Source organism: Symphalangus syndactylus, chromosome 20 (assembly GCF_028878055.3).
Source record: "Symphalangus syndactylus isolate Jambi chromosome 20, NHGRI_mSymSyn1-v2.1_pri, whole genome shotgun sequence".
Lineage (NCBI taxonomy): Eukaryota > Metazoa > Chordata > Mammalia > Primates > Hylobatidae > Symphalangus > Symphalangus syndactylus.
Window position 1 is genome coordinate 29311341 of NC_072442.2, and position 25433 is coordinate 29336773.

At 44.2% G+C, this 25433-nt stretch overlaps 1 protein-coding gene and 1 pseudogene across 1 annotated transcript; one reads left to right on the top strand and one right to left on the bottom strand.

Moving 5' to 3' along the window:
* Positions 1 to 31: 31 nt before the first annotated feature.
* TMEM97 (transmembrane protein 97) lies at positions 32 to 10311 on the bottom strand. The gene is made up of 3 exons (XM_055258178.2): positions 9013 to 10311; positions 2631 to 2775; positions 32 to 1746 (listed from the first exon to the last, which is right to left on the bottom strand). The coding sequence occupies exons 1-3, from the start codon at positions 9136 to 9138 to the stop codon at positions 1487 to 1489; spliced, it is 531 nt and encodes a 176-aa protein (XP_055114153.1). The 5' UTR covers positions 9139 to 10311; the 3' UTR covers positions 32 to 1486.
* An 11003-nt stretch (positions 10312 to 21314) lies between these two features.
* Positions 21315 to 25433, top strand: part of LOC129470387 (keratin, type I cytoskeletal 18-like) — a 41730-nt pseudogene continuing 37611 nt past the window's right edge.

The window sequence follows — 25433 nt, forward strand, 5'->3', positions numbered from 1 at the left end:
TGTCCCGCAGTCCACAAAACAAACCAGGCAGTGGTCAGCAGCTACCTTTATTTAGATCACACACGTGAGTCAGACAGTACCACTAATCAGGCCAATATGGCTTGTGAGCAAAATGGGTGAAAATAGACGGAACTGACTGGGACCTGTTGTCTAACATCGTTTTAAGGTTGGACTTGAGCAAAGACTTAGAGAAAGCTGATGGAATGCCAAACATCAACGTGAAGAGACCCTCTATGCACACAGTGGGTATGTTATGCCTGGCTGCAGCTACCTTCTCTTCTGAAAACAAGATGGGAACGACTGAACTGTATTAAAGGATTAAGTTATCCACTAGGGAGCATACTAGCACACTTCCAGATCAGCCTTGAGACGCTAGACTTCAGATAAGGGACTTGTGTCAGGTGGCCTCTAGAAATGTGGAAGACTAAGATTTAGAAATAAACTAACTTAAAAGCAAACAAACAAAAAAAACCTTCTCCTAGGATGATCTGTTTACAACAGAAACAAAAACATTTTCCAGTTTAATCCATTTCTGACTGAAAGTCATTGTTGGGCTGACCCTTAAGGAAAACTAAGTTTAAACTTCCTTTGCATAGTATGTTTTCTCTTTTTTCCTTGGGTTATAGAGGTGGGGACAAGAAAACATTGATATAGTTTTGAATTAACATTAAAAACGTAAAATTTCACATTTAAAATGGCCCAAAATATCCCACTGTTCATTTTGCTGACAGGTGATACACTCTTGAGAATCAGGAGTGGAAGGTTGTCATAATAAGCATATATGCTGTGGGTCAGGTGACTCATGAATATGTCAAACAGGCCATGTTCTTTAGCAATTTCTGGTCTGGTCCTGCTTTTAGTAATCTTGCGGTGGAACTCAGGCACACAGGTATTTGGTACCACTTCCTTATAACCTAGCCCACACCCCTTTGCCCACTCTCAAGCCGATTGGTCTGTTCATCCCAGTGCCCTTAGAAGGTGAAGGTTTGGGCTGGGCCCAGTGGTTCACGTCTGTAACTCCAGCACTTAGGGAGACTGAGATGGGTAGATCACTTGAGCCTAGGTGTTCCGAGACCAACCTGGGCAACATGGCAAAACCCTGTCTCCACACACACAAAAATAAACCAAAAAAAATTAGCCATACCTGTTGGTACACGCCTATAGTTCCAGCTACTTGGGAGGCTAAGGAAGATGGCTCAAGCCCAGGAGGCGGAGGTTGCAGTGAGCTGAGATCATGCCACTGCCCTTTACTCCAGCCTGGGCAACAGAGTGAGACTGTCTTAAAAAAAAAAAAAAAAAAAAAAAAAAAAAAAAATGGAAGAAGGTGAGGGTTTGACGTGGTTCCTGACACCATCTTGCTCTTGTGCGTTGCTGTCGGTGTTGCAAATGCTGCTGAAGACGTGGGTTCTGAGCAGTGTTCCTTGTATTGTATCCAACAAGCAACCACCCTGTAGGCATCTCTACCCTGGGCCAGTGGTTGTTTCCTTCATTTTTTTTTTCTTTTCTCCTCATACTTGTAGTAGGGGCTCCGCAACATGAAAATTAAAAGTACTAATGGGATGAGTAAGTAGGGGGCATAGACAGATACAAGGGTTAACCGTTCATGCAAAGTCTCAGGTCTTTGTCCCTTGAAACCACTGGCTTTGGAGAAATCCTCAAACAGAAATGTGGAGAGTATCGGAATTAAGGTCGTCATGGTGTGAACAGAGTAGATGATTGCAGGAGTTCGAATCCACTTGCAGCTTCCTGAGGTAGTCAGGGGAAAAGAAAAATGGTGAGGTCTGTTCATGACTCAAAGGTGTCCATGACCTTCCCACTGTCTCTGCCTGCCTGCTTTCTTCTACCCCCTTCTCGAAGTGGAAACTCGGAACTGGAAACCTGGATGTGCCACACTGCCCAACATGCAGACTTACATGACAGCTCACTGACAGCTCGCCAAAGAACCAAGAATGGGGGTTAGCACATAACTTAGAAAAACTCTAGCGCAATAAAACTGCCATTACCGGTTTAACCTGTGTAGTATAAAATCCAAGGGGAGGGAAATCCCTGCACCGTGGCATCTGTTTGTTCAGTAATTATATATAGGTGAGAGGATCAGGAGGCAGATTCAGTGACCCCAGCAGGTGCCAATGGGAAACGAGCATTTTCAGCGGTTTTAGCTTCATTATCAAGTACACGTGTATGGTCACCTTTTTCAAAAAGCATTGATTATGAGAACACTAAGAATAATTTTAAAATGAGAAGCACGTTAGGGATTAGCCTGATGCTACAGCTTATAAGTCAGTATGATACTATCCAACGCAGAGAGATAAAAGCCAACAAAAAAATTAATTCTGCTGGGGAACAAAACAAAAGGGAACAAGCTCATCATTTAAGTGGTCTCAGGTTTCATGTGTATGCAAGGGATTTCCAGACGACTGAGGCAGCCATGCAGCCCCGCTGACCACAGACATGAGCCTGAGCCACACTAATGTCCCTTTACAAAATCTACCCTGGCTATTTACCCCAGATCCTGTGGCATTCTCCCACAAACTATGGGGACCATCCCCTTCCCTTTGGAGATACTTTCGCAAAAGATTTCTGGGACCTGATTTCTGAGTAAAAATGGGATTTTCCCACCATTCACCAACCTTTGAGGAAGGCATACGTTGCAATGGGAAAGAAAGGCAGCTGAAACACAAGCTCGCAAAACAGAAAGGACTTAAACCAGGCTGGGGGCTCCTGTAGCAGCGGGTCTTTGAACTCCTTAGCATACCACTTCAGCAGGTTTCTAAACTGAAAAAGAAAACGATCATGATGAATTACAGCCACCCGGCCTCAACAGGCTTGGCGTCAGCTCATTTGAAAATACACTGAAGGAGCCTGTCATTAATTAGCCACCCCCCCACTACCCGGCAGCAGATGGCATGTCCAGCTGGCTTTTGTGACACACCCTAGATTGGTCATTTAATAAAAACTTACTATCCCTAACTCAAATGTTCCCTTCTCTGAAATTTTCTCAACTCTTCCAGCCCCTTCTTTGTGTTACCAGAATCTGTTCATAATTCCAAGATAGCACATCCAGGTGTGTTGGCCACTCTCAGGAGCAACAATAAGTATCTGGCACTTGATAGGCACTCAGGGTGTTCACTGAATGAACAAATGTGACATTTCTGCCAACAATATCATTCTTTGTTTAAAAAAACAAATACACGTGAAACCCATCCTGACACTTTCCCTTTTGCAATGGCAACTACACACCAAACACCAAAGGCCAGATTCCCTCAAATGCAGAAATGAATTGAATTTCCCTCTTCTTTTTGCGGGGTGGGGGTGGGAGTGAACGGGGAGGTAAATCTAACCTCTGTGGCGATGTAATTTTGGACACTTTAATTCCAATATGACAAACAAGTTCCTTAACTCCTCTAATTCTAATTTTTGGTTTATTTTAGGAGACAGGATTTTAGTGGAAGAACAAACTCTGCCCCAAACTACAAACTACCTAGTAGCTTCTTGGTTATGCAGGGCTTCAGTGTCTCAGTTCTAGCTTGGGCCCCACGCTTGTAATTGCCCTGTCAAATAAAAAGGATGTGGATCTATGCTGACCTGGCTACAGGCAGAGAAAAGAAGCAGAGTTTAAGGCTTCCCATCTTGGGCTTCTATAGGAACCCAAAGCCTAGTGCTTTGGCTCTATGTGGACTACTAAACGTCTGTCACATTTAACCTCCTGGACGTGGCGCTGTCCTGACACACAGGCCTTCCAAGACAAGTTAAGTCTTGATATTATGATTAATAAAGGCAACTCCAGGGTAAGAATTTATCTTACAATGGAAAATCCAAGAATATTTTTCCTGTTAATTTTTAATCAAAAGATAAAGGCTCGCTACTGTGAAATAGAAGCCCCACTGCTGCAAGAGCACTTTAAGCAAACATCCAGAAACAAATATCCTGTTAGCATATTACTAATTTCAGAAAGGCTCTGGCTAGATAACCAATTTATTGACCAAAGGATCTCCAAATTTGTACTTAATTTGAAATTGAAATTCATAGCAATACCCTTTGCTTCCTTCTAAGCACTTTTCTGGATGGGATGTGGTTTGAATAGGATTGAATTGTAAGAAACACAAAGGCTAAGTCACTGTCCCTCTCCAGGGTTCTATTTCCTCATCTGTAAAATGAGCAACTTTGACTAGATGTTTTATGATCCCTTTTTTGCTTTTTAGATTTTTAAAAATACTGGACGAAACTACCTGCTTTAAAAGATTGACTATAAAATTATTATTATTATTTTTTGAGACAGTCTCTGTTGCCCAGGCTGGTGGAGTGTGGTGATTTGATCTCGGCTCACTGCAGCCTCAACATCCCGGGCTCAGATGATTCTCTCACCTCAGCTTCCCCAGTAGCTGGGACTACAACAGGTATGTGCCACTAAGCCCAGCTAATTTTCTGTAGAGACGGGGTTTCGCCACATTGCCCAGGCTGGTTTCGAACGCCTGGGCTCAAGCGATCCTCGCTTCCGCCTCCCAAAGTGCTGGGATTACAGGTGTGAGCCACTGCACCCGGCCTGACTGCAAAATTTAAGAGGCATTCTGGGCCAGGCCCAGTGGCTCATGCCTATAATCCCAGAACTTTGGGAGGTCAAGGCGGGTGGATCACCTGAGGTCAGGAGTTCAAGACCAGCCTAGCCAACGTGGTGAAACCCCGTCTCTACTAAAAATACAAAAATTAGCTGGGTGTGTTGGCTCACGCCTATAATCCCAGCAACTCTGGAGGCTGAGGCAGGAGGACTGCTTGAACCCAGGAGATGGAGGTTGCAGTGAGCCGAGATCAAGCCACTGCACTACAGCCTGGGTGACAGAGCGAGACTCCATCTCAAAAAAAAAAAAAAAAAAAAAAAAAAGGCATTCTGGCCATTTGAATTTCACTTTCTATTCAATTTGTATACAACCTCTCTGATCCAACTATTTCATAAATTGAGGCAGACTTGTACAGCACTTTAATTTCTAAGGCCTACAAGATGAGATCAGCGAAATTTAAAAAACAATCTTATCACCCAGATGTAGTAATAATAAATTATCATGATCTTAACCAACCATCTGCCCACAGTCATATACCTGCCACCTGATGCCAGAATGAGGCTGGGACTAATTGTGAGTAGGAGAGTAGAAAGCCCAGGCATCTGGCAGACGGGTGAGGCGTGTAGGACCTGGGGTAGAGTGCCTGGCTTTAGGCAAGGCCTTTAATCTCCCTACACTTGTGTCCCCATCAATAAAATAGAGCCAGTAATAGTGCCTACTTCACTACTGGTAAGACAGTGACTTAATACATGTAGTCTTTAAAATAATGGCTAGCATATAATGATTAATTGAATGTAATTAATACATATTTGGAGATATTCAAGTTTAATCCTATTAAAATCACAGCTCACAACTGGTCATTAAAAATTATTAGTTATGGCCTCCCCACCAAAGGTAATGAAACTGTTTCCATTTATACCTGACTCACATTTGACTCAACTCACCCTTGTTATCCATTGAAAGATTCACCTGGCCTGCACACATGGATCTCTAAACCAGGGGTTGCTACTCACCAATCTTGTATTTCTGTAATTTAGAATGGGAACACAGACTGATTTCAGAGCCAGATGCTCACTTGTTTTTCCTTATTTTTACCAGAAGCAATGTTATCCTGCTGCAAGTGATACTACAAAATGCTTCCCATCCTCTCCTTTCCATGTTCTCATCCAAACTAAATTATTACTGTTTCATAATAAAATAGGAATTTTTCCAGGCCGGGCGCAGTAGTTCACACCTGTAATCCCAGCACTTTGGGAGGCTGAGGCATGCAGATCGCTTGAGGTCAGGAGTTTGAGACCAGCCTGGCCAACATGGTGAAACGCCATCTCTAAAAATATATAAAAATTAGCCGGGTGTTGTGGCACGCACCTGTAATCCCAGCTACTCGGGAGGCTGAGGTAGGAGAACTGCTTGAACCCGAGAGGCAGAGGTTGCAGTAAGCCGAGATCGCACCACTGCACTCGAGCCTGGGCGACAGAGACTGTCTCAAAAAAAAAAAAAAAAAAAGTAAATAAAAAAATGAGTTTTTCCCAGCAGTGATTTGGTGCAATCCAAGAAAAAAAATTTATTTTGCAAATTTCAGCCCAACCACTAGGTGATCTCCTACGGGCTTTTCAGCTCTAGGGAAAAATTCCTTCTATTTCACGAAGAAAATGACAGATGTTAAATTTTGGCATTTTTCAAAGAGAATGTGAGAATAACTCAAGGCGTTTATTATTATTTGCCCCATAGAGAAGCAACAAAATCATCATTTCCTACACCAAAGCAACAAGAATGGAGACATAGACCTTCCATGCCAGGATGTCCCCGAGCTAATGCCTTCAAACATCATCACACACAGATACACACACAACCAGGATGCCCCTGTGCTAATGCCTAACATCCCACGAACACAAAACACACAGACACACACAGACACACACACACACACACACACACACACACGTTCTGGCCAGATGCTGCCTGCACTGGCCCTTGGGCCTTCTGCAGTGTCAGCATTAAAAAAATAAAGCTGACGCTGGGCACGGTGGGTCACGCCTGTAATCTCGGCACTTTGGGAGCCTGAGGCAGGAGGATGGCTTGAGCCCAGAAGACCAGCCTGGGTAACATAGTAAGACATCATCTCTACAAAAAATAAAAAATTAGCCAGGTGTGGTGGTGTGCACCTATAGTCCTAGCTACTAAGGAGACAGATGGGAAGATCTCTTGTGCTCAGGTTCAAGGCTGTGGTAAGCCATGACTGCATCACAGCACTCCAAGCCTGGGTGACAAAGGACCCTGTTTCTAAAAAAAAGACTGAGAAAATGTTATCAAATGTAAACATTGAAATGGGATCTTTATGATGCTGAGCACCTTTTAAGTGTATTTTGTTAGGGGTGAGCAAGACGGGCTTGTGGGAATGGCACATCCAGGAAGGATAAAGAAACCAACAGCTGTGAAGTCTGGAATGCCTACATGGAGTAGCAGGCTAATTACCAAGTATTAAAAGGTCCTATAACACCAGAGATTGTAAACAGGCAGCCTGTCTGAGTATTGCTGGCCACACAGGTTTCAAAAACCACAGATAGGCCAACACTGTAGTAGATTTTCCTTTCTTCAGGGCAATTAATGGTTACTGCAGAGCTGCGATGACCTCTTCGGTCTTAGGGAAGAGTCTGTACTATCTGGCCCTGTAGTAGGCTGAATAATGGCCCCCAAAGATAACCACATCCTAATTCCTGGAACCTGTGACTATTACTTTATTTGGCAAAAGGGACTTTGCAGATGTAATTAAGGATTTTGAGTTGGGAGATTTTCTGGGTTATCTGGTGGGCCCTGAATGTATGACAAGTGTCTTTATAAAAGCAAAGCAGAGGGAACTCTGACTACAGAAAGGGAGGCAATGTGATGACCCGAAGCAGAGATTGAAGTGATGTGAACACAAGCCAAGGAACATTGGCAGCCACCAGAAAATGGAAGAGGCAAGAACCAGATTCTCCCCTGGAGCCCTCAAAAGGAGTGAGCCTTGCCTTGATTTGAGCACTGTAAGATTTCATTGTGAACTTCTGGCCTCCAGAACTGTAAACAAATAAATCTGTTAAATTACTACATTTGTGGTAACTACAACACTGTAGTAGATTTTCCTTTCTTCAGGGCAATTAATGGTTACTGCAGAGCTGCGATGACCCCTTCGCTTTGTGGTAACTACAACAGCAATATGAAAACTAACCCTGTATATGTTTGAGCTTATAATTTAACTCAACTCTCTCAGCAGTTGAGGATATAGAGCCCTGACCTGCCCAAGTCACCACCAGTTCTTGGAAGAACCAAGTCCCCAGACCGCACCTTGCCACATACTACCTACGCTTTTCCCACGCAAAAGGAGGTCAGAGGTCTTCCAGTTGTGTTTGGTTCTAGAAGCAAACAAAAAAGGGTGACTTATGGGAGTGGTGGAACATTCTTGAGCCGTGGCCTTTTTGGGAGAGTTAGCCCCTTGGAAAGTCGATAGAAGCTATATTCTCCTTCCAGGAAACAAAAGGCACACACATTTTGCACCCATTTTTGGGAGTTCATGACCCTCAGGTAAAGAACCCCTCCTCGGCAGATAAAAAGCATTTAAGGAGAAACAGACGCAAAATAAAATCTTCAGGTAGACAAGTCAGTCCTGCTTACAGTTCTAGGTAAGTTGGAGAAACAGAACTGAGCACAGGAATTCCATGGAAGAAGGTCACAGGGTCCAGATGCCAGAAAAAAAAAAAACCCAACGAACCGGGAAACTAAAACTGTAGCTTTGAAGAAAAAAAGCATTAAAGCAGAGTTTGGGGTTAAAAGAATGCTCCCCAACAACCAGGAAATCGGTATTTTCACCTTTATTTTTACTCAGGAGATCACTGTTACTCGAACCCAATATTGAAGAGCCAATCTGAAAAGATGGCAATTTACTCTTGAGCTCTGGAAATTGCTGGAACCTGATCTTGAAGCAGTGACGACCTGTGAACGCCCCAGCTGCACCAACCAACGTGCTAAACCTTCAGACAGGTCTATTTCTACTCGGATTTTTTCTTTGGGATCAGACTGGTATTTTAAAGCCTTTCCAAAAAAAAAAAAAAAAAAAAAAAGCAGAAGCTTAAAGCAAACCTAACATGTGACTTTAGACACCACTTCATCCAGACTACTTCCTTCAGACACTGACAACCGGCCAGAGGTGGAATCGCGGGAAACCTTAAACCGATGGAAGAAGTGACTTTAAAGGAAACAAAGCGTTCGCCCCTGCCGCTTGGGAGAAGGGTCTGGGATAGAGACAAAGCCCGAGGAAAACACCGAACTATAAAGTTGGGTTAGGAGCGGGGGAGGCATGGGCAGGACCCGAGGGAGGCAACTGGAACCCAGGGTGCGCGAGCGCGGAGGAGGTGAAGGCCCTGTGGACGCAGCGCGCGGGAGAGCCTCGGCGGGCCGGGATAAGACGGGCGCCCCTCACCTCGACTGGGTAGAGCTCGCGCGGCAGCACCGCCTGCAGGTCCATGAACAGGGTGATGGGGATGTGGCTGAGGAAGTAGAGGCCCAGCAGCCACTCCACGCAGCGCCTGGTTGCTGGAGCTCCCATCGTCTGTCGGTTGGGCCTGGACCTGCTGATGTGAGAAGAGGGGCCAAATCCCCGCGCCTTCCCGGACCACGAGCCTCGGGCGACGCGTCGCCCCCGTGAGGGCTACGCAGACCGCTCCTACTGGCTGGTGAGAAGAGGAGGCTCGCGGACAGGGGGCGGCACTCCCCACAGGGCGCACCCATTGGTCCGTATAAGTATAGCGCGTGCAGAAGGCGTCTCGTAAGCCATTTCCATTGGCCGCCAGGAGCGCCGCGTGGGCGGGGCTTAGTCTCGTCGTTCGGCGCGCCGCTACTTACTGCAGATCGCGGATGCGAGCGCCAGCCCAACGTCTCGGTGCTGGCTGCGTGGTATCCTGGGCTCCGGGCAGCTGCCGGCGGTGCTCCCTTCCCTCGTGGCTCCGTTCGCCACTACAACAGCAATATGAAAACTGCAGTAGCCCGTGGGCCTTCTGCAGTAAGTCAGCATTAAAAAAAATAAAGCTGACTCTGGGCACGGTGGGTCACGCCTGTAATCTCAGCACTTTGGGAGCCCGAGGCAGGAGGATGGCTTGAGCCCAGAAGACCAGCCTGGGTAACAGTAAGACATCATCTCTACAAAAAATAAAAAATTAGCCAGGTGTGGTGGTGTGCATCTATAGTCCTAGCTAGTTCGTGTACTAGTGACGAGCGCCTGTGCTGGGCCGCGGTGCCCCCGTGCAGTGCGGGCGTCACGGAGCAGGGGTCGCAGAGCAGGGCACGAGCGCCGCGGTGCAGGTTCCCGGCCCAGCCGGGGTTGCGGGTCTGGGGAGGCAGCTGGCCGCGGTGAACAAAGAAGCAGAGGGGAGGACTCGAGGGACGTAGGAGGCAGTAAAATGGACAGGAATCCTCACCGGCTGTGGAGAAGGAGGGAAGGTTAAGGATTCATTTACTCGTTCAGCAAATACTGATGTTCATCTCCACGCTGGGCGCAGGCCTGCCTCGGGGCAGGATCGCCGAGGCTGCCATTTGCTAAGAGGGGACACAGGGCAAGGGAGTGCGAGGAAGGAATGCAGCTTGGACTACGTGGACCTTGAGTGGGCTGCAGCGTTGGATGGAGGAGGCAGTTGGGTGAGCCTGTCTGGAGACGTAGGCTTGTGAGGCATCCGCGTTTGATGGCGAGCAGAGGGCCTGGGAGAGATCCTTGGGGAGCTCCAGCCTCGGGTCATGGGAGGAGGGGACTGAGATAGGAGCGGACTAGCAGGGGGCTATGTCACCGGGAGGGGCAGCCGTGTCAACACTGAGTAATGCCCGCCTGTGGCCCTGTGGGGAACAGTTGTGTCGTGGGGGCAGGAGCCAGGGAGTAAGAAAGTGGAGAAATGGAGGCAGGAAGTGTAGACAGCTGGTCACGAAGGGGAGGAGACATGGGGCAGTAGCTGGAGAGAGAGGCACTCGAGAGTTTATTTTTCAGGTGAGAAAGACTTGAGCTAGTTTAGTTTGGACAGTGGGAGAGGTTACCCCTACTCGAGAAGAGCAGGAAATGCGGCTCAAAGCCCTGGAGGAGGCGGAGGGAATGGAAGGATTGGGGAGGGTTAGGTGGGTGCTCTGCGCTCCGCCCAGCTTCCCCTTCCCTTGGGGCGCTATGGGCTAGGACAGAGGGATTATGGCATTAAGGCCCAGCTGAGGTGGGGGCCGCTGACCTGGAGGCCCCAATCTCTTAGGCTGTGTGCTTTGCGTTTCTCTAGTGCGGGGTCTACCCAGAAGAAGGCTGTTGGACCCCTACAGAGTTTGGGTTCAGAAAAGCGAAAGGTGGTTTGAAGAGTTGAAGAAGTGTGATTGAGGTGCTGGAGGGTGCAGTTCAAGCTAGGTAGGGGGAGAGGGAGAGGTGAGGCCAAAGGGGGCTGTAAGACAGGGAGACAGTGGAGGAGTGAATGGGTTTGAGGCCTGCTGAGGAACACGTGCCAGGGTGATGGGAGTCACTGGACCGGAAGGGTGGGAGCTTATGAGGAGGGCGTGCAATACCTGAATTCCTGGGGTCAGGAAGAGGTTCTGCCCTTGGGAGTGTGCGGCTGAAATGGAGTGGAGGGGGAAGGTCCTTGGAGATGAGGTCAAGGGAAGGCCACCCAGGGTGGTGGTGGCGAAAATGCCACTGCACACGGGGGAGTAACCAGAAGGAAGATGAGCATGGGATGAGAGTGGAGGGGAAAGTGTGGACAGGGCCTTGCGGAGCGGGGAGGCCGCTCATTCTGACCTTGAAGAGTGTGAGAAGGTGAATAGCCTGCGCTGGAGAGGGCTGTGGGGAAGCTGAGTCCTCAGCCAAGTGCCAGTTACTGGGGAAGGTGACAGTGGAGGGGTTTGGCTGGAGAGGAGGAGGAGCAGGTTGGAAGGAGACACAGTAGGAGAAATGTGGAGGTCTTTGGGTGGGGAGCAGGGGATGAACAGCATGGGTGGCTGAGCATCGTGAGGGCACACAGTTCTGGCGTCCCCTGAGCCTCAGGTCAGCCTTGCCCAGGACCACAGAGCCGGCAGCCAGAGGGAGGCAGGGGTGTTCAGAGCTGTTCGTCCTGCTCCGAGGGGGGAGCCGGGCTCCATAGAGAGAACACTCTACCAGGGGCTCAGGAGGGAGGACTCAGAATTAGCTGCTGCTGTTTTTCCAGAAAAAAAAAAAAAAAAGTCAATGCCTGGGAAACCTTAGGTGACCTGAGGAGAGAGGCCATTTTGTTCACACCATAAATCTTTAAAGGCAATTTGCTCTTTCTGAGACTCCACTCTGTTCCCATTCCCCTCCTGTTAGTCACTTAGTAGCCATCTTGGTTATCAAATTGACTACCAAATTGAGGTATCACAGTGCTTGTGTTCAAGTAACTCTTATGTTATTTAATAGTGGGCCAGGTGTGGTGGCTCATACCTGTAATCAGTTTGGGAGGCTGAGGCAGGAGGATCCCTTGAGGCCAGGAGTTTAAGACCAGCCTGGGCAACATAGCAAGACCCCATCTCTTAAAAAAACATTAGCTGGGCATGGTGGCATGCCTGTAGTCCCAGCTACTTAGGAGGCTGAGGTGGGAGGATCCCTTGAGCCGAGGAGTTTGAGGCAGCAGTGAGCTATGATCACTTCACTGCACTCCAGCCTCCACAACAGTGAGACCCCTCTCAAAGGGCCTAAAGTGCAATGGTAGCGATGTGACAATTCGGATATGCCAATGAGAAACCATAAAGTTCCTTTATGTGAAAAGGTGAAGATTTTTGACTTAGGAAATAATGCTGAGGTTGCTAAGATCTACAGTACAGTAAGATATTTTGAGAGAGACTGCATTCACATACTGTTTATTACAGTATATTGCTATACTTCTATTTTATTGTTAATGTCTTACTGTGCTTGATTTATAAATTAAACTTTATCATAGGTTTGTATATATAGGAAAAAACAATATGGTTCAGTACTACCTATGGTTTCAGACCTCCACTGGGGGTCTTGGAACATGTTCCCCCACGGATAAGGGGGACTTTTGTATACAGCTCCTCTCTCCCTTCTCCAAACCATTCACTTGAATGAGAACATGAAGGCTGGGCGCGATGGTTCACACGTGTAATCCCAGCAGAGGCCAAGGCAGGTGGATTACCTGAGGTCAGGAGTTCCAGACCAGCCTGACCAACATAGTGAAACCCAAACTCTACTAAAAGTACAAAAGTTAGCCACGCATGGTGGTGCACACCTACAGTCCCTGCTACTCAGGAGACTAAGGCAGGAGAATCGCTTGAACCTGGGAGGCGGAGGTTGCAGTGAGTCATGATAGCGCCATTGCACTCCAGCCTGGGCGACAGAACAAAACTCTGTCTCAGAAAAAAAAAAAAAAAGGCCAGGCACGGTGGCTCAGGACTGTAATCCCAGCACTTTAGGAGGCTGAGGTGGGTGGATCACCTGAGGTCAGGAGTTCAAGACCGGCCTGGCCAACATGGTGAAAACCCATCTCTACTAAAAATACAAAAATTTGCCAGGCATAGTGGCGTGCGCCTGTAGTCCTAGCTACATGGGAAGCTGAGGCAGGAGAATCAGTTGAACCTGGGAGGTGGAGGTTGCAATGAGCCAGGATCACACCACTGCACTCTAGCCTGAGTGACAGAGCGAGACTCTGTCTCAAAAAAAAAAAAAAAAAAAAGGAACATGAAGAGCTGGGAGGGCCTTTGTAGATAATCTAGGGCCTAACACCTCATGAGGAAGCTGAGGCTCAGAGAGGTGTTTGTCCCAGGTCACAAAGTGAGTGACAAGGCAGGGACTGGAACCCTGGTATCCTAAGCGCAGCCCCAGGCCAAGTCTTCTGTCCCTAGGGCAGGGCAGCCCCTTCCCGCATAGGGTCTTCAGACCAAACCCAGGGCCCAGGAAAGGCCTGGCTAGGTTGGCATACTACACAGCTGGAAAGGCCTGGCAGCACTGCTCCTACCCTCCACCCATTATGGCTTTAAGGATATGGTGGTACCTTTTAATTTACCTTGGGGTGGGTTAGGTGTGTGCTCTGTGCTCCACCCAGCTTCCCCTTCCCTTGGGAAGTTATAATTAAGTTCCCTGTAGAACTTAATTATAACTGCTTGCTGGAGGGCAATGGAGCTGGAGGAGTGTGGGCTAGGATTTGTCCAGGAAATGTGGTAAGTGTACGGGTGTCAATGTGACCGTTTCTCAGAAAACATCTCATCCAGCCCTAGCAACATAGTGAGACCCCCATCTCTATAACAAAAATCAGCCAATGTGGTGGTACGCACGTGTAGTCCCAGCTACTCAAGAGTTCAAGGTGGGAGGATGGTTTGAACCCAGGAGTGATCACACTACTGCACTCCTGCCTGGGTAACAGAGTGAAACCCTGTCTCAAAACAAAAAAACCCAAATGTCACCTAGCCAAATTTGTTACCTATAAAGATTTTCAAGGCCAAGCACTTTCAGTGGATGGTCCCTCTGTCCAAAAAAATTCTGTCCAGCTGTTTGAAATTCCTTTAGTGGGGAACCATAGCTCTTAATTTGATGTGGTCAGATAAGTCTTAGAATGCAAATGGCTCTAAGAGAGGTCAACTGAGGAAGACAACAGTGTGGAAAGAATGACCCTGTCCTTAGAACAATGTTTAGTGCCTTTTAAAAAGTATTTATATTGTGATGAGACAAACACCATTAGCCTAACAGTGGACCCAATGGTGGCAGAAAGGGAATTCTAGCATTGTAACCCCAGCTGAAAGGTACTTGGAGCAGGCCATGCCAAATTGGCCACTTGCCTCTTCGGCAGCAACTGTACAAAGCTCTTTCTTCACCTCTCAGCTTTTGCTTCACTTTTCTCTCTACTTAAAACGCACCCACCCTTCTCACCCCACCCCAGCTTACCTCCCCCATCTCTATGTATTTTACTATTTGGCTGAAGGCCACCCTACCCCCTCAGTTGCCTCTATTTGGTGGCACTGTTACGTCCTCTGAACCTGTCTCCTAAAGTTTGTCCCTTTCCACTGAGCAACACTAATCAGAGCCCATGTCTCTGGACATATTTCCCACTAGATTGTAGATTCCTTGAAAAGTATAAAATCTGTTTATATTTTTCACTGTTTTAAAACTTACCCTTTTAAAAATTAGGAGCCACGATACTAAGTCGAAAAGAGTAAGAAATAAACACATCATCAAATGTATTATACAAGAAAAATTATCAATACATCTTTCATCTCAGTTCTTTAAAATGGTTATCAGCAATTCTAAGTCCTGTCTTCATTAATAATTCACTGTATGACCTCATGCAAATCATGTCGTATTCCTCATTCTTTGTACCTTCATTTGTAAAATGAACTTGAACTAGACACTCTTTCATGCCATTTCTTGGTCTAAAATCCCACAAATTTGCAGATTTAAGCTGAATTAAAGTTACCCTATTAAAAAGGCTAATTGATTTCTTTAACGTTAACACAAAAACATAAACACCATCAACTCCCACAAAAGTAAACAATCACAGTAATCACAACAATCATAGTAATCCCTGGTAGTGAAGCACAAAACATTTTCCTCCTATCACTAAAATAAATGTAGTCTCATCACAATGACACAAACACCAAGTAAAAGTAAACAAAATACTAGGTGTCACTGGGGTTAGTGATGACTTTTTAAATGGAAAACCCAAGGCACCCCATGAAATAAAGAATTGGTAAGTTAGACTTTATTACAATTTAAAACTTCTACTCTGCAAAAGACACTGTCAAGAAAAAGAAGACAAGACAGTTTGGCAGTTTCTTACGAAGTTAAACCTATTTTTACCATTCAATCCAGCAATCACACTCCTTAGTATTTAACTAAAGGAGCTGAAAATTTATGTCTACCCAAAAACCAAAACACCAATATTTATAGCATTCTTTATTCATAATTGCCAAAACTTGGCAGCAATTCAGGTGTCCTTTGGTAGGTGAATAGATAAGTAAACTGTGATATACCAGACAGTGGACTATTATTTATCACTAAAAAGAAATGAGCTATCAAGCCAGGAAAAGACGTGGAGGAATCTTGGATACATATTCAGCAGTATGTGAAAGAAGCCAATCTGGAAAGGCTACATAATGATTGGAAATATATGACATCCTAGAGAAGGCAAAACTACGGAAACAGTAAAAAGATCAGTACTTGCCAGGAATTTGAGGGGAAGAAAGTAAAGGGATGAACAGGTGGACACCGGGGATTTTTTGAGCAGTGAAATTATTCTCTATGATACTATAATGATAGATAAATGTCACTATACATTTGCCAAAACACATAGAACTACACCAAAAGTGGACCTTTCATCTATTGTAACAAATGTATTATACCAAATGTGCAGGAGGCCGTGTCTTTACTTTCAGCTCAAATTTGCTGTGAACCTAAAGCTACTTGAAAAAATAAAGTTTATCTATATATAAGTAAACAAAACAAAAGTTAATAATTATAATAAACTCATATGCAATATTTCTGAAGCACATCTTCCAAACAGCATGTGTATTTTAAAATTTTAAAACTTTACTAAAAAACTGGTAACAAATTGAAAACAATGGTTATCTCTAAGAAATGAAATAGGAGAAAGGAGGGCTTTCTTTCAGTTTTTACTTGTTACGGTGTAGCGTGAACTTTTAACAATATCCGTTTTACATTTGTATTATTTGTGTTTAATAGTATATTTTAATAAAAGGGGCCACAATGTACTCAAAAATTAAATACGTTGCTAGCACAACCTTTCCTCACCTGTGAACAGGCTGTCAGACTAGATAATGTATCTAGAGGTAAGATTAAAGTTCTTACAAAAAAAAATTTTTTTTTAAGTTCTGCCTATGAGTTCAGTCTAACAAAAATGTCTCAAGCATCTTACAAAAAAATGTCCTTAATCGGCATAATTTTAACAGTGCTAATTACCTTTAAAAGACTGTGGGCCTGTAATCCCAGCTACTCTGGAGGCTGAGGCACCAGGACTGCTTGGGCCCAAGAGTTTGAAAACAGCCTGGGTAACACAGGCTGTTAAAAAAAAAAAAGAAAAAGAAAAGAAAAGAAATGGAAAAAATGGCCGGGCGCGGTGGCTCACGCTTGTAATCCCAGCACTTTGGGAGGCCGAGGCGAGCGGATCACGAGGTCAGGAGATCGAGACCACGGTGAAACCCCGTCTCTACTAAAAAATACAAAAAATTAGCCGGGCGCGGTGGCGGGCGCCTGTAGTCCCAGCTACTCGGAGGCTGAGGCAGGAGAATGGCGTGAACTCGGGAGGCGGAGCTTGCAGTGAGCCAAGATTGCGCCACTGCACTCCAGCCCGGGCGACAGAGCGAGACTCTGTCTCAAAAAAAAAAAAAAAAAAAAAAAAGAAATGGAAAAAATGGAGAGAGGGAGTGGACAAGGGCAAGGATGTGAAAGAACTCAGTCCTTACCGTGGTTAACTTGAATAAAATAAAAATTGTCTTGTATGAACCAGCCTCTTCTCATTTTATTTACATAGGCAACATGGCAAAACCCTGTTTCTACCCCCCCCCAAAAAGCCACACACACACACACCAAAAAGAACGAAAATTAGCCAGATGTGCTAATGCACACCTGTAGTCCTACAGCTACCTGGGAGGCTGAGTCAGAAGAATAATTGAGCCCAGGAAGTAGAGGCTGCAGTGAGCCGTGATTGTGCCACTGCCCTGTAGCCTGGGTGAGCCTTAGTTACTCAAAATAAACACATTTTTTTTTTTTTTTTGAGACGGAGTCTAGCTCTGTCGCCCAGGCTGGAGTGCAGTGGCGCGATCTCTGTCTCCCGGGTTCAGGCCATTCTTCTGCCTCAGCCTCCCGAGTAGCTGGGACTACAGGCACCTGCAACCACGCCTGGCTAATTTTTTGTATTTTTAGTAGAGATGGGATTTCACTGTGTTAGCCAGGAATCAACACATTTTTTTTAAAGGAATAAGCTTTGTAAATATTTTCTCCCAGTCCAGCTTATGAATTTTTTATTTCATATTCATATATTGTGCTTTTGGGCTGTCTCTAAAAATATTTGTCTAGCCTGTGGTCACAAAGATTTTCTTCTGTATTTTTCTTTTAGAATATTTCATTTTCAGTTTTACATTTAGGTCTGTTGCGCATTTTGAGTTAATTTTTTATTATGATTCAAAGTATGGATTGAAGCTCTTTTTTTCTTTTGCATACGGACACTGAGTTCTAGTGTCATTTATTGAAAACACTATCATTGTTGAATTCTCTTTGTACTTTTGTTGAAGATTAATCATAGATGTGTGGGTCTTTTTTTGGATTAAAACTCTAAAGCTGTATTATTAATCCTGATTTGTATTGCATCTGACAGATCCAGAATGATTTGAAAAGTTAATTAGCTAACAAATTTAGAAATTTGTTAAGTGTCTTATTTGGAACCTGGCGTTTGCTGACAGTAGTTTGTAATCTACAGAAGGGTTTTCTAAAATAACTTTAAGCCTAAGATTAAAAGAAGATTTTGCTAATGACTCATTATCTGTTTGGAAAAACTTGTGTGATTTTTCATGCAGTAGGGATGAGCTGAAATGCTTTTTCCTAGAACATGCCCATTTTCTTTTTTGTAGAATTACTTGGTAGTTCTCTAATAATCTGTTTGTACTTTATATCATCTTTGATAGTGATACATTTGGGGGCAGTTCTCTTTTTGTTTAAAACCATCACGTAGTTGTCCTAAGTTAAATACTGTAGGCCAGACTTGATGGCTTATGCTTCTGCCTCTCAAAAATCCCAGAACTTTGAGAGGCAGAGGCAAGAGGATCACTTGAGCCCAGGAGTTTGAGACCACCTGGGCAACAGAGTGAGACCTCTCTACAAAAATCAAAAACAGATCGGGTGCGGTGGCTCAGGCCTGTAATCCCAGCACTCTGAGGCTGAGGCAGGCGGATCACCTGAGGTCAAGAGTTTGAGACCAGCTTGGCCAACATGGTGAAACCCTGTTTCAACTGAAAAAAAAAAAAAGAAAAAGAAAAAGAAAAAAAATTAGTTGGCTGTGGTGGCGCATGCCTGTGATCCCAGTTACTCAGGAGGCTGAGGCAAGAGAATTGCTTGAACCCAGGTGGTGGAGGTTGCAGTGAGCCGAGATCGCGCCACTGCACTCCAGCCTGGGTGACGGAGCAAGACTCCATCTCAAAAAAAAAAAAAAAAAAAAAATCAAAAACATATCCAGGCATGGTAGTGGTGCATTCCTGTTGTCCTAGCTGAGGTGGGAGGATTGCTTGAGCCCAGGAATTCAATGTTACAGTAAGCTATGATGGCCCCACTGCACTCCAGCCTGGGTAGCAGAGAGAGACTCTGTCTCTAAACAAACTAAAGGTTTAATTACTTTTTAAAAAATAGTACACAATTACAGTTTTTAGGATGGATTTTATTTTTCTTTTGACAGACTCTTGGTTTGCCACCTAGGCCTGAGTGCAGTGGCTTCATCAGCTCACTGCAGTCTTGAACCTCTGGGCCGAAGTGAGGCAGGAGCCTCAGCTTCCTGAGTAGCTAGGACTATAGGAGTAGGAATACAGGCACATGCCACCACACCCAGCTAATTTTTTTGTAGAGACAAGGTCTCGCTAGGTTGCCCAAGCTGAAGTCCAACTTCCTGGCCTCCAGCAATGAATGCTCCCACTTCGGCCTCCCAAAGTGCTAGAATTACAGGCATGAGCCACTGTGCCTCGTCTATTCTTTTATCATTAAATTGTATAGACCTGTAGAGTGAAAGAATTGATATTCGGCTGTACATTGGTATTCTATAACATAATGAGGTTTGAGCTAATCTCAGTATTTGAATATTTATTATTTAGTAATTTAGAAGTACTTTGCAATTAACACCTTTAAATTAACTTAAAATTTTAAATGTAGTAGAAATTAAAATGCCAAGAAGCAGGCGTTATTTAAAAAAAATCATTGGACAAAATATTGAGGTTAATTTAAGACAGACTTTCAGGATTAATAGCTATTTTAAATTTTTTAAAAATCATTTGTTGATGAGTGCTTTTTCTTATTCCTGAAATGCCTACTCGTAAGTCCTTTTTTTAATTTTTTTATTTTTAATTTTTATTTTTTTTTGTCTTTGGAAAACATACTCTTGTCCCTTGCTATTCCATTTCTCTCCTTTTTTTTTCCCTTTCTACATTTGGATAGACTTTGCCATACAATTTTATTTTTATTATTTTTATGTGGTAAAATACATGTAATAAAATTTATCACTTTAACTATTTTAAAGTATATAATTCAAGCCACGTGTAGTGGAGCCCATAGTTCCAGCTAGTCAGGAGGCTGAGCCTGGGATCCTTGAGCCCAGGAGTTTGAAGACAGCCTGGGCAACATAGCGAGACCCCCTTCTCTTAAAAAAAAGTATATAGTTCAGTGGCATTAAGTACATTAACAATATTGTATGACCATCACCACCACCATCTTGTTCTAGAACTTGTTCATCATTGACACTTGATATTAGCACCTAATTGTTCCCTAGTGTTTGGCTGCCATATTAAGTATTAGGTTTGTAAAGGATAAACAAGACTCAGTTCTTGTCCTGAAGGACTTCAGAGTCTAGTGAGAGAAACTTAACATTTATGATACAATGTGGCAAATTACATGCTAGAGTTCCCCATCACTGAATTTTATTCAATTAGAATTTTTTTATATATTTACCAATGCATATATTTAATAAATCAGGCATACAATGCTCACCCATTCAGCAATTTCAGTGCTTTTCCTGTTTGCCTTGAAAATTTCATCTAGGAGTTCACAAAGGAATACTCGGTGAAACCACATCATCAAACGGATTTTTCCCCGGGGAAGTCCAGTTTTTTTTCTTTTTCTTTTTTTATTATACTTTAAGTTCTGGGGTACATGTGCAATTCCTCAATTAGAATTTTAATTTTACCTTGAAAAAGCAAACTAACTTTTTGTTAATATTCCAGTTATCGTATCATTCCACACACTGAATTCATTTAGGCTAGACCAAAAGACGAAGTCTTTAGTCTTTCGACTTGGGTCATTGTGGGACTCACGAATCCTCATGCCCTATACTTTATTGCAAGAAGGGAACCAGAAAATTGATATTTTGATTTAAAACCAAATTATGAGCTATTCCTCCCTAATGAAGCAGGGAGATCTGTGAAAACTATGATTAGAGAGAACTTCTTAGTTGTCTGCAACTATCATTTGTTGAAACTGTTTGTACTTATTTTAGTTGCAGCAACCACTTGCTTATGATCAAATACAGTATTGTACGGGTATGTTTATCTCTCTAGGCAGATCATCTTGATGAATAGTTGCTTTGGAAACTGTCAAGAGATTGCTTTTAATTTCTTGAAAAGCCTGGGAGTGCATTTTACAAACCTCTTGTAAGACAGAGAAGTTCTCTAAGTCCCCCCACTCGACCCGGGAAGGATTTTCTTTATTATTAAAAATTTAATGCAATATTGCTTATAAAAGTAAAACAGCGTGGCTCTTTCCATCTATAGAAGGGCTAAATGTGGTAGATATTTTCGGTTAAAAGGTTGGGGTGGAGTTGAGAGCAGCTTTTTCATACCATATACACAGGCCTTCTATAAAAGGCCAGTAAATCTTCCCAAAGGGTGGTGGGCATTTCCAACGGGCAAAACATGGCCTGTCATTCTACTATTTCTCTCTTCCAGCAGCAAGGTCTAGTGGCACAAAGACCAACCGCCCGATGGCCGCTAACCGTTCTACCGGTCATCGTTCGGAACTCCGCTCTCCTAGGCCCCTTAAGACCTTTGTCCTTTGAGGTCAGGACTAGGTGGTCTCAGCCAATGGGGACAGAGCGGTCACCGGGACCAGGTTTGCGCGGCTCCGAGGCCTAACGAGGCAGCCGAGCCTGCCTGCGTCCTGAGGCCGCCTTCCCGGGCCCTCTGCACCCTCAGGTCCTCCGTTGGGTGGTGTTCGGGCGGCCGCCAGGCTTCCCAGCCCGCCACTCCCGCTGCCACCCAAAGGCGCTACGTGCCGGCGGCTTGGTGGGGTTTCGTCGAGGCCCGGCAGGCTTGGGCCAGGAGACCCCGCGGCCAGGCGGGGTCTGGGCTGAGAGAGGCCGATGCCGCCGTCAGTCACCGAGATGGGGTGGGGAACCTTCAAGGCCTGGGTCTGGCCAGGGGCAGCCACAGCGGGGCCCCAGGTGTTTGCAGGGTGGAGGGCGCCGCCTGTCCCGGAGCCCCCAGCTCACCCGCCGGCCCGGGCAGGAGGAGCCTGGAGGGCCCTCGGGGAACGGGCCACGCTCTGCCTCAGCTCATGAGTCCGTAGTCCTCCTAATGTAGTCAGTCTAAGACAATTGGTGTCCCAAATGGTTGACAGTGTTTTAGTTTACAATTTCAACACTTGTTAGGAGAAGAAAAGTTCAGATTACTAGGCCTAGATTCCTAATAAGTTGTGTTGTGTTTTGTTTGACATAGGGTCTCGTTCTGTCACCCAGGCTTGGAGTGCAGTGGCTTGATGACAGCTCACAGCAGCCTCGACCTCCTGGGCCCAAGTGATCCTCCCACCTCAGCCTCCTGAATAGCTGGGACTACAGGTTCACACCACTATGTGTGGCTAATTAATTTTTTTTTTTTTCTTTCAGAAACAGGGTTTCACTGTGTTGCCCAGGCTGGTTTTGAACTCTTGGGTTCGAGTGATCTTCCTGCCTCGGCCTCCCAAAGTGCTGGGATTACAGGCGTGAGCCACTGTGCCCGGCTCTAATATGTTTTTATAAATTTTTTAAAGTTGGAATTCGTGGTGTGGTTTTGATTGTCTACTGAAAAAGAATGATTGCAGTCTCCTTTTAGGTAAAAAAGCAAACAAAAACAACAACAAAAAAACAAACTTAAAAATAACTCTTAGTTTGGTTAGGCTGTTAATAAATTTGACATTTATTGCTCTTGAAAAATAGCTGTGATCATCTCTTTTTCAGGGTAATCACTTTGATTAACATGACGAAGGACACTTGGAAACTGAACAAGCATCAATTGACAAGCCTACAGAATCCATAAGATGATCATTGCTTAATTTCGGGTCTTAGCCAGTTAGGTAGGTAGTGTTTGTGTGACACTTAATGTGAATGAAGTTAAACTTATTAATAACCAATACAGTTTAGAGTTGTTTTCTTGCATGCCATACAGTAACCAGATAGAGTTTGGGATGTAATCTAATATTTAATATGTTGGGAAATCAGTCCAAAGCAATCTAAAAACACATTAGAATTTTGATGGGGGAAAAATATCTTTTTGGCCCATACTAATATTTTGTTGAAGGTAGCAAGTTAAAGTTTAGCATTTTGTGAATTGAATAAAGGGAGTAAAATGTATTTTGATCCTTTTTTGATTCACCTTTCCTGGGCAATATAATTATGTATGAAATGTTTCTACATAAGTAGAATATGGAAAAAATTTTTTTAAAGTTCCATTAGAAGCAGTTAAGGGCTGGGTGCAGTGGTTCATGCCTGTATCGCAGCACTTTGGGGGGTCGAGGTGGGCGGATCACCTGAGGTCGGGAATTTGAGAGTAGCCTGGCCAACATGGTGAACCCCATCTCTACAAAAATACAAAAATTAGCTGGGCGTAGTGGCGCACCCCTGTAATCCTAGCTCCTCTGGAGGCTGAGGAACAAGAATTGCTTGAACCCAGGAGGTGGAGGTTGCAGTTAGCTGAGATTGTACCACTGCACTCCGGCCTGGGCAACAGAATGAATCTCTGTCTCAAAAAAAAAAAAAAAAAAAGAAAAGAAAAGAGAAGAAACAGTTAAGGAGTAATAAGTTTTATTTATCAGACTCTTGTGAAACATGACAAGTTTGGGCTCTGTAGCTTAAGACATGTCTAGTTTTTGTCAAAAGTTGATTATTTCTATCTTTTCACACTGCTTAGTTTTAGACCCTGATGATATCAAGCAATAGAACAAGGAGATTTATTTACCTGGCTCTTAGTTTAAAAACAAAACAAAACAAAAAAAACTTTGACTGGGTGCTGTGGCTCACACCTGTAATCCCAACACTTTGGGAGGCTGAGGTTGGTGGATCACTTGAGGTTACGAGTTCAAGACCAACCTGGCCAACATGGTGAAACCCCGTCTCTAATAAAAATACAAAAAAATCAGCCAAGCATGGTGGTGGGTGCCTGTAGTCCCAGCTACTTGGGAGGCTGAGGCAGGAGAATCCCTTGAACCCAGGAGCCGGAGGTTGCAATGAGCTGAGATCACACCATTGCACTCCAACCTGGGCAACAAGAACGAAACTCTGTCTCAAAAAAAAAAAAAAAAATCTAAATTTTTTAACATTATTTTTATTTTGAAAAAAATTATTTTTAAATAACACGTCCATTGTTAAAATGAACTTGTCATTATCATCGCATTTACCATTTGTGCTTAAGTGCACATATTTAATAAGGGTTTCAGTGAGTTATTGGTAAAACTTGAGTGGGGAAAAAACGTCAAAGAGGGAATCCTAATCATCATCACCATCATGACAAGCCCTCTTCCCCTTAAGAAACACTAGCTTCTTAGGAAAATAAGGCAATTTAGAGAGTGCAAGATAGTTTAACTTTAGCTTTTATTTTCAAAACTGTAACATAGTAAAGGATCAACATATATTAATGTTCCTAATTAGGTTGGTGTTTTGTGTGTTTGTGTGTGTGTTTAGATGTTTATAGAAACCTACACAACTTGGGGTGTACGACATTTTTCTTCCACAGCAGTTGGCCTGTATTAGCTAAGCAGCCATGATCTGGTTTGTTTTGCACAGTCTGCTTTTTTAAAATTTCTTCTCTTCTTTCTCTCCATCTCCTCCGCCCCCCACCCATTTTTGTTGTTGTTGTTGTTTTTTTTTTTGAGACAGAGTTTTTTCTCTGTCACTCAGTGGCGGGATCTCGGCTCACTGCAACCTCCGCCTCCTGGGTTCAAGCGATTCTCCTGCCTCAGCCTCCTGAGTAGCTGGGATTACAGGCACCCACCACCATGCCCCGGCTAATTTTGTATTTTTAGTAGAGATGAGGGTTCACTATGTTGGCCAGGCTGGTCTCGAACTCTTGACCTTGGGTGATCCCCCTGCCTGGGCCTCCCAAAGTGCTAGGATTACAGGCATGAGCGACCACGCCTGGACTCCACCTCCCTTTCTTATTTCTGTCCTTCTGGTCCAGTGAAAACTGCATAGACTACCTTCTATCTTAATGTGCTGGCATGATGCTAGACTTAGGCATGGCAGCAATTGATGGCGCATGTGATAATACTGCAGAGGGAGAATTCTCATCTGCTGTTTCACTGAAAGCCTAGTCTTGTGTTTTGACATAAGGATAAAATGCCAAGCTCACTTTGCTAAGTTAAAAATCACTGACTTGTGTCTTGTTCTGTATTATTTTGGGGATTATCACAATAATGAAATCTGTAGGCTAGATCAGTATCTTGTATTTGAAAAATAATTTTTCCATTTTAATTTTAAAACTTGGGGTGTCAAAGTTTCAGATCAGAGCTATCAGAATCAACTCCCCAGTACCGTATTGTACAAGGTGCATGGTTGGTTAATATCCTTACACAAGCTATGATTCTGTGGTTACTCAATAGTAGCAGGAAATTTAATTAGATGAAATTTGCAACCTAGTATTCATCATTACTACACACAACAAAGATTGTTTTTAAACCACTAAATTAAATGATATTTAACATTTTTAAGCCTTCTTCAGGGCTACACTGAAAGATTTTTGGAAAATTTATTCCTGTGGCACATGAGACATGCTATTTTACCTCTCACAATGTCCAGAATTTTTTCTATCACACGTCATAGGGAGAACACTATCAGAGGCAGTCTAATTGAGTAATCATTGTTGAATAATCTCAATGAATAGGAGTAGAATTGACATATGCCTTATTTATTA